The sequence below is a fragment of the Manis javanica genome, chromosome 14 (assembly GCF_040802235.1).
Source record: "Manis javanica isolate MJ-LG chromosome 14, MJ_LKY, whole genome shotgun sequence".
Lineage (NCBI taxonomy): Eukaryota > Metazoa > Chordata > Mammalia > Pholidota > Manidae > Manis > Manis javanica.
The window spans coordinates 57,520,492-57,536,646 of NC_133169.1; the positions used below are offsets into that span (position 1 = coordinate 57,520,492).

General features: G+C 37.7%; 1 protein-coding gene across 3 annotated transcripts in view; it reads right to left on the minus strand.

The window, feature by feature from the left end:
• Positions 1-16,155, minus strand: part of LOC118972008 (lamin-B1) — a 52,178-nt gene that overhangs the window by 23,622 nt on the left and 12,401 nt on the right. For all 3 annotated transcript variants that reach the window (XM_073221909.1, XM_073221908.1, XM_073221907.1), the window contains 2 exons: positions 2,539-2,695; positions 1,494-1,619 (listed from right to left, as the gene is read on the minus strand). In XM_073221909.1, the coding sequence (XP_073078010.1) occupies positions 1,494-1,619; positions 2,539-2,695 (283 nt within the window). The remainder of the gene's footprint in view (positions 1-1,493; positions 1,620-2,538; positions 2,696-16,155) is intronic.

Genomic DNA, 16,155 nt, shown 5'->3' on the forward strand with positions numbered 1-16,155 from the left:
AATTATATCACCCATGAAAAAAAAGAGTATTTTAAATTCATTCTCAAAAAGGCACAAACCAAAAATTCAAAGATGCAATCCAAGTCCTCTAAAAGTATTACTTTTTACTTGATGCCATTTTTCATGTATTATTTTATATACACATGAAATCAGTGACTTGCAAAGAAAAAATAAACCCTAATCCTGTTTTAAATAATCCTTGTGGAATCCACACAGCATCAAAACTAAGAACTAATAGTTCACAGACAACTTTAACAGAACAAAAAATAAGCTAAGTTGATAGTATAAAAATATCTCCATTTATAAAGCAAAACTGTAGTTAACAAGTATATGACAACCTTTTTTACCTAGTTTATAAGAAACCTTCATGCACGCTACTCCACTTTGGTCCTCACCACACCATGAAAAGACAGCAGGTACTGGTCCTTCATTTTTAAATAGAAAATAGACTCAAGAATTGTCCAAAGTCTGCCTGTCCAGTGAGGGCACTTTGTCAACACCTTTTTGTTTCAGTACTGTATTGTTACAAAAAGACTCAGATTTCTCTTATTTTTTCTCCAACTAAGAAAATAAATTGAATTTCTACAATAAATTTCTATTTTTAAATCATTGTTAGTTGCTGTTTTCAAAATTCATTACTTTTAAACACATTAAGTATTTAACTGCATGTTCTCCCCTCCAGGTTAATTCCAATGCTGGTCAACTTTTAGGTATTATAAATTCCTATTTCTTCAATTTTAACTTCTTTCCTGGCAACAGTTGCTGCCTTCAACCCTAAGGCTGACCACAGAAGTCATTTAAGGCTTGTAAATGATGTTTAAAACTATAAGAAACAACCATAAATGCTGTGGATAGCCAGCCTTCAAGATGGCCCGGGGTTGCTGAGTTCTGTGTTCACAGCCTGTGTAAGCCCCTCCATGCTGCATCATGGACTGAGGGACGAATACCACTTCTGGGGGCAGGGTAAGGAAGGTAACGAGGCTTCTGTCCTGCTCTGTCACTCAGTCTGGGGGAAGCCCTACTTGAGCAGCCCTGTGGAGAAGCCCGTACCGACCAATGGCCCGTGAGTCTGTGAACAAGCTCAGAGGCCATCCCTCCAGCACAGGGAAGCCTGACTGCAGCCTGAACAGAGACCTTGGGATCATACCCTTCCAGCTGCATGGCTCGCACGTTCCTGACCTTCAGAAACTATGAGATAATACATGTCTGTGGTTTCAAGTTGATGTATTTTGGAGTACTGTGTTAGGCAGCAATAAATAAAAAATACAAACTCCTAAACAAGTTGACAGTAATTAACTGCTGCGACCAAGGCTTTGTAAGTCAGATGAGGTAAAGTCTGTTTCCCTAACAGCTTGAGCTCTTATGTGCAGCCTTTACACAGCAGTACCTCAAACAATTCAACAGTATTTCTCCCACTTCTGACACAAATACTTGTTAATAAAGCTGTTTGGGATCCCTCCATTCCTTAAAAAGGCAAAATCATGTATAGTTACCTCCTCATACATGTTTTTACGGAACTCCAGGTCCTCACTAAGGCTCTGACAGTGGTTCTCCAAGTCCACTTTAAGCAAAGTTTCATCTGCTAACTGTTTTTTGGCAGCAGCTAAGGAGGCTTCCAGCTAATCAGAAAAAAGAATTGATGAGAATTACATAGCAGTCACTTAGTAATTAATCATTTAGTAATAGATACCACGAATTGAATCAAGTGCAGTTGACCCATGAACAACAGGGGTGGGTAGGGACACCCCCCAACGCCCAGTCGAAAATCTGCTTGACTCCCCAAAAACTTAACTACTGAGTAGCCTATAACTGTTGACCTTACTGATAAGTCAATCAATATGTATTTTGTGCTTTACATATCATACTGTAGTCTTACAATATAGTAAGCTAAGGAAAATGTTTCTTTTACAAATTGTCCCAAATCTCAAAAAAATTTTCCCAATATGCTAAGTGAAAAAAAAAATCCACATAGAAGTGGACCACACAGTTCAAACATTTGTTGTGCAACGGCCACCTACATGATAATTTTTATGTATTTAACAATGTATAAGAGTCATTTATTATAACTTTTACCGCAGAAAGGTCTGCCCAACTCCTGGTCCCACCCGGAGTGCCTGGCCAGAGCACCTCGCATCCCGTCACCGACATCAGGGACTGAACTGAGACCTAAGACTTGTATTTCAAAACTCAACCAAGAGGTAGCTTTTAGCTTTTATCTGCCATTTTGGTTTTCCCTGTGTGCAGAGCAGCTCTGTATCTTCTCTTTGCTACAATACTGAGGCAGCTTTCACAGCAGGCACAGAATGAGGGCACAAGCACAATGGAGAGGAAGAAAAGCAGCAACAGATCTGCTCGTCCAGACACGATGATGGGGGTGGAGGTGCTCTGCCTGTTGGCTGCCTCAAGACTGACCCTCAGGCAAGCCGCCCAAAAAATTAAGTTAACACATTTAAAAAAATACGACCTACATTTAAAAATCAACAATCAATCCAGACAACTAACCTGCCAAGAACAGCTCAAGAGCAGAGCTCACCTCACCTGGGCAATCTGATCCTTCAGATCCTCCAAATCTCCCTCTAAGATTTTTTTGTCCCCAAGAGCGGTGGCTAGAGCTGCGTCTTTAGAATTCAGAGCTGCTTCATATTCTCGAAGCTTCAGCTGGGCTCCAGTAAGATCAGATTCTTTCTTAGCGTAACTGTAAGACATTTGAACAAGTGCTAGTCATCAACTTAGACGTGTTCTGAGGCCTTCTCCTCCCTGCTTGAGGAGGAAACAAAACTGAAGAGTGTAAACAAAGGCTGCCGAAGCTACCAGTTAGAGGAGCAATTCAGGCGCTTTCCGTGTAGAGATTCTGGAGGCTAAGAACTTTCAACAATTCCCCTTCCAGGACTGCTAATCACTCCAGGTCGGAGAAGTGCACAGGACCCATGTAAGCAGACCCCTGGTTCTCAAGTGAGAACACACGTCCTCCTTGTCTATGAAAAGGCACTATGTGTTTCAGTGAGGGAAGATACTTTAGAAGAAACAGAAATTTATTATTTTAAAGTATAGTGAACATTAAAGACCAAGATGTACAGGAGATATAAACCATGATACAAAGACTGAATGAAAATGAAAAATTACTTTAAAAAGTAATCTCCTAACTATCTGATATGCCACAGAAACTCCTTTGATACTACATAAGCACTGACCCCAACCTTGCAAATTGTTTCTTACAGAAGAGGTGATTTTAAGATATCTCTAACTACAAAAAAGGAACTCCCCAGTATTTTAAAGAAAAATGATTTCAGTTTATATATTAACTACCCAAAAATGAGGTTTGAATTGAGGTTTCCTTTTCTTCCAAATACCACTTCTTATTTTATTATTTTATTTTTTCATTGAAGTATTGTTGTTTTGCAATCTATACTGGTTTCAAATATACAGCACAGTGGTTTGACAATTACCTATATTATTCAATCCTCACACCCTCTACTGCAGTTACTGTCTGTCAACATAGGAAGATGTTACAGAACCACTGACTATATTCTCCATGCTGCACTACCATCCCCACAACCAATTTATATTATGGTTGAGAATTTCTGTGCCCTTTTATCCTTCTCATCTTCCCCACCCTCCCACCCCAACACCTTCCCCACAGTAACCACCAGTCACTTCTCAGTGTCTATGAATCTACTGCTGTTCTGTTCATTCCGTTTTGCTTTGTTTTTATATTCCACAAATAAGTGAAGTCATTTGATATTTGTCTTTCTCTGCCTGGCTTATTTCACTGAGCATAATACCCTCTAGACCCGTCCATGCTGTTGCAAATGGCAGATTTCTTTTCCTTTTATGACTGAATAATATTCCGTAGTGTGCGCGTACCACATCTTCTGCATCCATTCATCTGTTGATGAACACTTAAGTTGCTTCCATATCTTCCAATACCACTTTTTATTAAATCCAGTTCTACATCATGAAATTAAAGTTTCTTGGGATATATTTTATCAATTATATTGTATATGAAAAAAAAATTTTACATGCAATTGTTACCATTAATGATACCAGAAAATTCTTACTATCAAAATTCTCAGTACCTGTTCTTAATTAAAACTGCTAATGTAGAAGAGTATTTTTACTACTGATTTAGGTTAAGGGTGGACGAAAAGAGTAATCTTAATAGAAATGTAAAAATAATCTTGAAATATTAAATTAAAATGAAGGGGAAAACTATCTAAAAGAGAACAAATGTTATTTAAAGAGAAGATTTATTTCATTTCTTACTCATCTTGGTATCATAAACGATATTAAAAAAATCTCAGCAATCATAGCTCATAAATTTTTCTTAAATCCTTTATTTTTAACCACCACAAGATGGCAGTCTTTCACTGACAACTTGTTGGCGGGGGGGGAATTCAACTGTTTAAAAAAGAAAAAAAGATATTCCATACAGTCATTAATTTACAACAAAAATGTCTAGTTCTTACAAACTCTGGGTCGAGAGCTGGGGACTCCACAGAACCCACAGATCAGTGTTTGTGGGGGAGCTACTAATTTATCCCACTGTATGAGGCCAGAGCAAAGCAGCAATACGTATCAAAATACGTATGATTTTAAAATAAAATCATGTTTTGTAGAGCATCACAGAATATTTACAAAAGCCACTGACTCAAGATTACTTAAATTACAAAAACCTCTGTATCACAGTCTTAAGATTTAAGTATCAGACATAATGTGCTGCCCTCTCAATGTGGTGCCACAGAGGAGCAAACCTGTGTTTTCCAGACACCGACAAGACCCACCGAGAAAGATACTGAATTTTAAAATCCCAATTTTAAAGGCTACTGCACATCCTGTGTACCTGACTTTCTAGATTTAGTGGATAATAATTATGCACCTTTCAATTTCAGAATTTTTTACCACCAGTGAGAGATACTGTGTAACATTTGGTAGAGTATGGGAAACACAGAAGTCCAATATTAAGACAGTGCACCTAAATGACTAGAATATGGTGATTTCTGCAACCAAAATCAAGACTAAGTAAGACATGGAGTGGCGAACTAAAGGAGATGAATTGGATATGCTATTAATTTGTGGCACCCTGAGCCACCCAATGGTGCCAGTTGAAATTTGGTATCACAGTCTTAGTCACTCATGCCCACTGTTATTTTGTAAAAAATATAACTCTTCCATTATAAATTCCTTCTTAAAGTTAAAATTTTCACATTACTGAACAAATTAAGCAGATATAAATCAGAAGTTGGAAATGTACGTAAAGTTGCAAATACACACTAGCCTATGTGCCTTGGCTCAACAGGGGGAAAAAAGGAGAGATGAATACTACCTCTGCACCTTGCACATACTTGTCTCACACTTACCATACAAATCCTTATTTGTGGATGTATTCAGCTATCTCTAGAAACTGAGAACTCTCTGAAGGTAAGGGCCATGACTTATTTTCCCTGTATCTTCTGCTATATAAACAACCTGTGATGACTGTTTTGGTAACCATTAAAAGAAACTTCCCCATAACGTCTAAAAAACACCACCCTGCATTTTTAATGCTATGAAAAACACTATCTTTTTCTAGAAGAGAAAAGTAACTGCGACACTTGTATTATCTCTAAAACTCATACCTTCCTAGATAGATGCCCTCCATAGCACCCTGCCAGTTTTCCCAGGATGGTTGGATCATGAAAAAAGTCTCCATTTGTTAAGAAGCAACAAATCAATCACCTTTATATGCCATGTGAGCTGCCAATACCAAGGATACATGAGGGCCTATATAGCAGGTTAACATCTTGAGAGTAATCTTGTCATAGTTTTCTAGCTGTATTACTATTTCTCATTCATTAAATATGATATAGGAAAAAGCAGAAACCTGCACAATTAATCCTAAAACATAAACACATGAACTGACTATAGCCATTACCTAAGCACAGAGTAACATCTCAAGATTCCCCAGAACAAAGGGAACTTAGACAGGATTCCAAAGTTACCAGAAGCTATCACTTAACTGGTTGGTGGCCAGTTTTCTGACTGTATTTCCTAACTGGATTTATTCAGTGCTACTGACCTAAGCTATCCCTATCTTCAGATAAGGGGACCTTTTTGTTTTCACTTACATTCAGCATGAGAATCTAGTGATACAAATACGCAATCTGCCCAATTTAAGTCAGAAAACACACCCACTTGCGCTGTAGATGTTCACAGAAGAACCAATACTCCAATTGAAGCCAGAAAAAAAAGTTGACACTCCTCTCATTCTAAGGATTTCCTCTCAATAAATGCATTTTCATTTCAAGTAAGCTTGAATTTCACCAGTCATAACAAGCAACCAGGTCTAATGAAATATATGACCATTAAAAAAAATCAACTGGAAAAATATACATTTACTTACATTCCTGTTAACGTTGTGTAGCAGTAATTCAATTTTAACAGACACAGCTTCAAGTGATAAGAGGGTGGATATACTTCCTTACCAGAACCTAGTACCATTAACTATCTGGGACCCGCCCCTACAATCTCCTGAGGGCTGTAGGACTAACATGAAAGTAACTGGTTACTTGCACTTTTTCCGTTACTTCTGACCACCTCCTACTACCAGCAATGCCCCTGTACTTCATCCCCTGCTTTCATCATCTTGGTTTTCCAACCTACCACCTCTTTAACCTTGACTTGTTTTAGGATCATCACTTCAACCCTGGCTTCTGCATAACTACTTGGCTCTGAGACTCACTGTCTGCTTGGACTCTGCCTAGGTCAGGTCTGCACTGCCCTTTCTATTTGCCTCCCACTCCAAGTGTCCTTCATTTGCCGAAATGAACTCAACTGCAGATGAGTCCCACCAATGAGGAAGCAGAGATTAGAAAATGCACCAATTACAGAATCGCTGGAAAATGCATGCTCAAGCCCCTAGGGGAAATACATCCTTATTAGGTAATAATCGTACAGAACATTTTAAATAAACTCACACCACATATACATAACACACAGAAACTCACTCAAGCCCTGGTAAGTGCATGATTATAACTGCTTGAAAGTGAATCAGCAAACACAGTATACCCATATCACTGAAAAAATCAGATGGACCACTTAAACAGGAAGCAAAAAATTAATGTGAAAAGAAATCAAGTGAACATAGAGGGACAAATACTTAGAATATATTCATCATAGAATAGTTTTAATTAGTTAAGAATTGGTAAACTATTGCCCCTCTGTTAACACTCTGTTGATCAGTTTAAATCACAAGGGCCTGGGTGAACGCAATGTCTTGTCTGTCTAGTTTGTCCACTAGTACAACCACGAAAGAAATCCGAATCAGTTTCTCTAAATCACCCACAAAGTACCTGTGAACAAAGAATCTGTGTTCATTCATTTTCAGGACAGGATCTGTACACACGCTTGGGTTTGGTTACTTCTTTGACAAGTGCCATAATTTTCACGAGTTTTTCCCAAGTACTTTCATCCTAGTTCTTTGATTTTCATACACAGAAATACAGATAAAAACAGTCGGTAAGCAATGCAAAATAAGAGACCCAAACTGTAGGTAGTCTCCAGGTAGAATAATTACACACACAGATAAAAACATAAAGTTAGTTTCTGGATATTTTATGTCATTTCCATGAAATTTTCCAGCAATTACTATACTGATATATATACAACAGTAGACAAGGGCAAGAATTTGTGTTCGATTAATGCTTGCAAAATGTATTAAATCTGTTGGAGGTATGTGCTCTTATGGAAAAATTCATCCAACATGTAATAGTGATAGACTCAAGAATACACTTTAAAAGCTACAAATCTGAATAAGTGACCTAGACAAGAAACATTCATGTTTCTAAAGATAAAAAATAGAAATACAAGTATCTGGATTTTTTTATTACTGCCTTAATATGTCAGACAAAACAACAGCTTAAGGAAATTGAAAACAGACCACTTCCAAAGCCAATTTTAAATTTCACTCATAATATCCTATAGAAATTACTATGCAACTCTTAGGTTGCTTAGATCATTTCTGAGCGATTTTGAAATGCTGTTGTAGATTATCAGGTCCATCCTACAGAAGAGTAGACACTCAACAAACACAAAGTGAGAACTTCCCCTGATGTATATACAGCGATCGCTAGACGGAAACGAGACTACCAAGGCAGACGGCAGCCCAGGGGAGCCCTTTCTCCGCCCGTGTCCAGCTACCTTTCTTAACCCAGCACTCATCACTGACATTTCACTTCAGTACCGTTCTTACTTAGAAAAACTAACTACAGGGGATAAAAGGGAAAGGCCATTTAGTTTTTCACCTGTAATCATATAACATAACAGAAACCATTCTACATAAAATTGTTGCTTCTAGCCATATCCACAAGCATTCTTAAACCCCTCAAAACAGACCCACTCTACTTGGAGCACCAGGCCAGTCCGGCCCGGCTGTCCAAGCTGTGTCTGAACATACCATACGGCATGTCTAAACAGCTGTCTGGAGGCAGCTGAACACTCAACACTAGAGCAGTTTATTCAAGGGACTATCAAATAATCCAGTTTCTGAGGCTCTCTTCATACCTAGAGTTCAGAATCAACATGTCCTTTATTTTATAGCCATGGTCCTGACTTTGAGAGGAATAAATAAACTTTATTTTGAATTTAAGAAAAAGGTTAATACACCCAAACAAAAACCTGCTGTCCTGAAACTAAACCATTTTAAAATAATAGACTCAGGACTGCATATTAAATATGCACTTGTTCCAACATTCACTCATCAGCTTTGATACTGTCCTCAAAGTATCTTCTCTTCCAAAGGGAGAAAGAGTTCAGTGATCCACAGTATTTCTGCTGAGGAAAATTAAATGAACTTGTCTTCATTTCAAATAAATATATAAGACACAAAAAGCTCCAGAAAGTCATGTGATCACAATTTTCATTAACAAGAGTCTCTTCTGGCACAAACAAAAAGATTAGGATGAGGACACTAACAAATGGAAACTCATCCCATGCTCCTGACTAGGAAGAATTAATATCGTCAAAATGGCCATCCTGCCCAAAGCAATCTACAGACTCAATGCAATCCCTATCAAATTACAAACAGCATTCTTCAAAGAACTGGAACAAATAGTTCAAAAATTCATACGGAACCAAAAAAGACCCCAAATAGCCAAAGCAATCCTGAGAAGGAAGAATAAAGTCGGGGGGATCTCGCTCCACAACTTCAAGCTCTACTACAAAGCCATAGTAATCAAGACAATTTGGTACTGGCACAAGAACAGAGCCACAGACCAGTGGAACAGAATAGAGACTCCAAACATTAACCCAAACATATATGGCCAATTAATATATGATAAAGGAGCCAAGGACATATAATGGGGAAATGACAGCCTCTTCAACAGCTAGTGCTGGCAAAAGTGGACAGCTACATGTAAGAGAATGAAACTGGATCATTGTCTAACCCCATACACAAAAGTAAATTCGAAATCGGTCAAAGACCTGAATGTAAGCCATGCAACCATAAAACTCTTAGAAAAAAACATAATAAAAAATCTCTTGGACATCAACATGAACAACTTCTTCATGAACATGTCTCCCTGGGCAAAACAAAAGCAAAAATGAACAAGTGGGACTATATCAAGATGAAAAGCTTCTGTACAGCAAAGGACACCATCAGCAGAACAAAAAGGCATCCTACTATATGGGAGAATATATTCATAAATGACAGATCCGATAAAGGGTTGACATCCAAAATATTTAAAGATCTCACACACCTCAACAAACAAAAAGCAAATAATCCAATAAAAAAATGGTCAGAGGAGCTGAACAGACAGTTCTCCAAAGAAGAAATTCAGATGGCCAACAGACACATGAAAAGATGCTCCACATCACTAGTCATCAGAGAAATGCAAATTAAAACCACAGTGAGATATCACCTCATACCAGTAAGGATCACCACCAACCAAAAGACAAACAACAAATGTTGGCGAGGTTGTAGAGAAAGGGGAACCCTCCTACACTGCTGGTGGGAATGTAAATTAGTTCAACCATTGTGGAAAGCAGTATGAAGGTTCTTCAAAAAGCTCAAAACAGAAATACCATTTGACCCAGGAATCTCACTTCTAGGAATTTACCTTAAGAATACAGCAGCCCCGTTTGAAAAAGACAGATGCACCCCTATGTTTATCGCAGCACTATTTACAATAGCCAAGAAATGGAAGCAACCTAAGTGTCCATCAGTAGATGAATGGATAAAGAAGGTGTGGTACATATACACAATGGAATATTATTCAGCCATAAGAAGAAAACAAATCCTACCATTTGCAACATGGATGGAGCTAGAGGGTATTATGCTCAGTGAAATAAGCCAGGCAGAGAAAGACAAGTACCAAATGATTTCACTCATATGTGGAGTATAAGAACAAAGAAAAAACTGAAGGAACAAAACAGCAGCAGAATCACAGAACCCAAGAATGGACTAACAGTTACCAAAGGGAAAGGGACTGAGAAGGATGGGTGGGAAGGGAGGGATAAGGGGAGAGGGGGAGAAAGGGAGCATTTTGATTAGCATGTATAGTGCGTGGGGGGCACAGGAAGGGCTGTGCAACACAGAGAAGACAAGTTGTGATTCTACAGCATCTTACAATGCTGATAGACAGTGACTGTAATGGGGGTTGTGGGGGGGATTTGGTCAAGGGGGGAACCGAGTAAACATAATGTTCCTCATGTAATTGTAGATTAATGATACCAAAAAAAAAAAAAACACCCAATAGAACATCAAAAAAAGAAAAAGACTAGGATGCTTCTGTTGAAACTCAAAAGCCGCAAGGATAATTTCTGGTGGAAATAAAATTCTGCTACTCATTCAATAAACTGAGCAATCAATAAAGTAGCAACAAGCCAATTAGAACCAGACAAACCCTATCTGAAATCAAACTAAAATTAAGGAAAAATACTAAGTAAAACTGAAACTGGACCACAGAACCATTTCTTTGAATAAAATAAATTCCCACATAAATAGGCACAGGGATGAGCAGTAGACACTACAGTTTAAATCCTAATAAAAAAACTTATTGGAAAAAAACCAACCAACCATGGTTTATTATGTGTTCCAGGCCATTCATCTGGATGTTTAGAAACCAGTGGTGAACAAAACATACTAAGTCCCTGCTCTTCTGGAAGGTACATTCTAGTGGTTACAGGCACACAGTACAGATATATGTATCACAGGGGTAACCAGTGCTTCAAAGAAAAACAAATCGGAATAAGGAGTTAGGGAAGGTAAGGATGGATATTTTAGACAGTGTGATAAGAAAGAGGTTGATTTTATGCCTATAATGAAAACCAACAGCCATTTTTCACATGAGAAAACTACTTTTCAAACCTAGATTTTACCCACATACAATTATTAGTATCATGATCTACATCACTGCTCCTCTTTGAGTTATATGCAACCCAATTTTATAGGAAGACAGCCTCCTACAAAAACAGTAATCACTAAGTCAAAAATTATCTCGGGGAAGCCTAAAGAATGCTAGAAAGGAAAATGTGTTGGTAACAGTACAAAGCAAAATCATATATTAGCCCTGTCCACAAAGAGATCCCACTCTAATAAAGGAATCAAATCAGTCATACAAAATTTTCTTAAATAACAAAAAAAAAAATCAAACTTGTCAGCAACTTTCTTGACAAATTCTAGAAAAAATAAAGTACATAGTGCTACCAGAGTCAATGATGTAACTTCTTGGTAAAAATGGTACATTAGGTAAAGATACCTCAAGACAAATGCTGGGCATAGAAGCCACAGGGCATAAATATGCAAAGAAGTAAAAAGCTAACCTTTTCAAACAATAAGGCTTCTCTCTCACTTACCAACTTTACATTTCCCTGTATGGCCCCGGAAGATGACTGGTTAGCCAGAGACGGGTAAGATTCCTCAAGGGAGGAACAACCTAAGACAGGCACAGTCGCAGGAGGGCCATCAGGTGAGAAATTGGGGATCAACAGAGGTGAGGCTTAGAACCTCACCTCCCTGTTATGAGAGAAATCTTCTGCATCCGTGGATGTTTTATTGCCCCTGTCTAGCTTGGATTAACACTTAGTCTACAGGCACACACCTGATCATCTACATTTGCTCTCTTACAACACTAAACTATGTTTTCTACCTTTATCTTGCATCTACCTACCACTTTAGCATTTTATTAAAAATAATAATAATAATAATAATAAAGGGAGAAATGTGAGATCAACATATAAATCAAGTATAAAAATCAAACGAATATTCATATTTGACCTGATTATTTATAGTTCATAATGCATGATCAAAACCGAAAGTTTCTATGATGACTGCCCTTGTACTGTTCGCCATGTAATTTATTCACACTATGTAAGAATTTGTTCTCCATGTAAGAACTTGTTCGTTATGCTTCAGAAGATTGGAGACTGACGAAAATTAGGCTTGGGGTGGACTAATGATTGTGCATTGAGCATTGACTCCCCTATACAGAATTTTATTGTTGTTGACAACCATTTGATCAATAAATATGAGAGATGCCCTCTCAAAAAAAAAAAAAGTACAGACTTCCAATTGTAAAATAAATAAGTAACCGGGATGTAATGTATAGCATAAGGAATATAGTCAAAATATTGTAACAACTTTGTATGGTGATAGCTGGTAGCTAGAATTATCATGTATATAAATGTTGAATCACTGAGTTGTACACCTAAAACTAATGTAATACTGTGTGTCAACTACCCTTCAATAAGAAAAAATAAAAAATAAAAATAAAAATAAATAAATAAATAAATAAAGCTACAATGACACCTTAAAAAAAAAAAGGTACATTAAACACAACTCCATGATCACCCCTTCTGGAAATCCAATTAAAAAATGGCACAAATTTGTAGTAAAAAAAATTGAAGAGGAAATCACAAAAATTTGGAAGCTGAAAGCAGATGGATGAGTGAAAATGAGCTTAGCCAACCTAAGAGTGCTGAGTCCTAAGCCAGACACAGGGCTATCTGACAAGTACCCTAATTTATTTATTTTATTATGGTATCTTTAATATACAATCATATGAGCAACACTGTGGTTACTAGATTCCCCCCATTACCAAGTCCCTCACCACACACCCCATTGCAGTCACTGTCCATCAGCACAGTAAGATGCTATAGAGTCACTACTTGTCTTCTCTGTGCTATACTGCCTTCCCCGTGCCCCAGCCCCATTATGTGTGCTAATCATAAATGCCCCTTAATCCCCTTATCCCTCCGTTCCCACTCACCTTCCCCAGTCCCTTTCCGTTTGGTAACTGTTAGTTCATTCTTGGGTTCTGTGAGAGTGCTGCTGTTCTGTTCCTTCAGTTTTTGCTTTGTTGTTGTACTACACAGATGAGTGAAATCATTTGGTACTTATCTAACAAGTAACCTAATTTATACTGCAGATACTGTTGACAGCAAGAAACACCCTGGTACTCTGAAGTAGGACTGCGTGAACATCTATTTAAGAAATAAAGCAGACCCTACCCTAACTCCATGCCCCTGGGCACCCTCATCAACCAAGGCAAAAAATGAAAGGTTTACTCTCCAAGTACAGGAAAGCAGAATCTTAGACCTGACAGTCCCCTGGCACATCTGAAGGAAGCAGTGCCGTATGGAACAAGTAAGAGAATTCAGTGGACTTTTTGTAGATGACGATATCCCCTCTCAACTTCCCTCAGCTTACAGTTTACTGAGCAGGCAAAGCCCAAGAGAGAAGACAAAGATACTGACATCTGGTGTTCCCTATGAAATGATCCTGCCATTTTACCCACAATGAAGTTTGGTCAACAAGCCCCACTCATGCAAAGAGCTTCTCATCAGATTTTAAGAGTCCCTCTTCTGAATATAAGGGGACACACACTAGTCATCAGACATCTGGGAAAAACTCTCACTGTGGATTAACTCACCCAGTGTTCCCTCCACCCTTCTTGTTGTGCTTTCCTAAACTACAAAGCTAGAAACTCCATTTCCCAGAATCAACTGCAGCTAGGATTCTATATACAAATTCAGTACCTCTAAGGCATCCAAAAGCATATAAAAGAAGGAAGCACCATGGAGCCACCTCCCTGGACCTCTGCCAGAAATTTTTCTGCTGACAAGCAAGGTTGCCAATCTTAAGTGTTTCTGTCCTTAGCTCAATACCACACACATTACTGCAGCTTATATTAAGCTTTGAAATCAGGAAGTAAACCCTCCAATTTTTGTTCACTGTCAAGATTGTTTTGGCTATTCTGGGTACCAGGCATTTCCATATTAATTTTATGCTCAGCTTGTCAATTTCTGCAAGAAAGGCAGCTACGATTTTGATAGAGATTGCACTGAATCTGTAGGTCAATTTGGGAGAATTGTCAGTTAACAACATTAAGTCTAAGTCTTCCAATTCATGAACTTGGGGTATCTTTCCACTTATTTAGGTCTTAATTTCTTTCAACAATGTTTTGTAGATATCATTACAAGTCTCATGCTCCTGTTTAATTTATTGCTAAGTAGTTCATTCTCTTGATGCTACAGCAAATGGAGTTTTCTTAATTTCATTTGTAGATTTTATTGCTAGCATATAGAAATACAACTGAGTTTTGCATATTGCTCTTGTATCCTTGCTAAGCTTGTTAATTAGCTCTCAAATGAGTTTTTCATTTTTCTATAGTCCTTAGACTTCCTAAGAAATCATGTCATCTGCAAATAGTTTCTCTTCCATTCTGAATGTCCGTTATTTCTCTTTCCTACCTAACTGCCCTGGCTAGAACCTCCAGCACAATGCTGAATGGAGTGGGCATCCTTGTTTTGCTCCTCTACTTAGGGAAAAAGCAGTCTTTATGATAAACTATGATGTTAGCCATAGGTTTTCCATAGATACCCTTTATCAGGTTTAGAAGTTCCCTCTTATCCCATGTTTGAATGTTTTTATCAACAAAGAGTGGTATACTGTGTCAAATGTTTGTTCTGCATCTACTGAAATTATCATATATGGTTTTTGTCCTTTATTCTATTAATAATGGTGTATTACATTGTTGACTTTATAGACTGAACCACTTCTGCATTTCCAGGACAAACCCCAGTTGGTGGTGGTGTATTCTGCACATGTATTTTGTTGGGAATTTTTGCACCTATATTCATAAGGGATATTGGTCTGTGAATTCTGTCTGGTCTGTCAAGTATTTAGGAAATAGTGTTCCAGTATTCATTCTCTGGTTTGCTTGGTGTCACAAGGCAGCTGTTCATTCAACAGCAGAAGTGGCAGCTTCCTGGTCATGATTTGTAGCTATACAATGTTTTTTTTTTTTTAATTCAGTGGTTTCAGTGGTGGCCTCAGACATAAAAACTCCCAAATATCAGTTATACAATGTTCTAGGCATCATTCCTGCTCCTCTAGCCTGTCCAATAATTTATTTCTAAGCATCTACTTCCCATAGTTTTCTTTTCTGCTCAAAATATCTAAAAGTTTGATTTCCGGCACTGACAGATACAAAGACCTAAACAAATAGCAAAAGAAATTAATTTGTAACAAACAAGAACTATGAAGGAAAATAAAGACTTCTGAAAAGATGAGAAGCTATTGAACCCATAAAATTTAAACAAGCTCAGGATGCTATAAAGAAACTCCAGGAAAATAAAACTAAAAAGAAGCTATTAAGAAATTTTAAATGATGGCAAAAATCAGAAGGTAAAATCAAGAACATCTACTACAGAAAAGAAAACTGAAGAATCGATTTAAGAGTCCCAATATGTGAATAATAGGAGTCTCAGAAATTAACAAAAGAGGGAAAAAGTCATCAAGAGAACAATGTAAGAAAGTCCCCAAGAACTGGAGAACACAAATTTCCAGACTGAAAAATTCCCACCAGATGGAGAGAGACCCACAAGGAACATCCTTGTCGAACTTCAGAACTGGGCCAAAAGATCCTACAAGCATTTTAATTTTTCATGTGTTAGTGCTTCTTAGTAACAACTAAAGGTAGGAAACTACAGAACATGACTTCAAATCCTGAGGAAATACTTTTCTACAACTAAAATCCTATATCAAACTATCATTGCTTATGCAATTCACGTAAAGAAGAGCCTAAGGCTCCAAACCATATTCCTTAATAGGATAAAACAGAAAACCTCCTGACTCCAAATGACTTAATGTTTTAACAACTGGCATCAAGTCTTTCTATA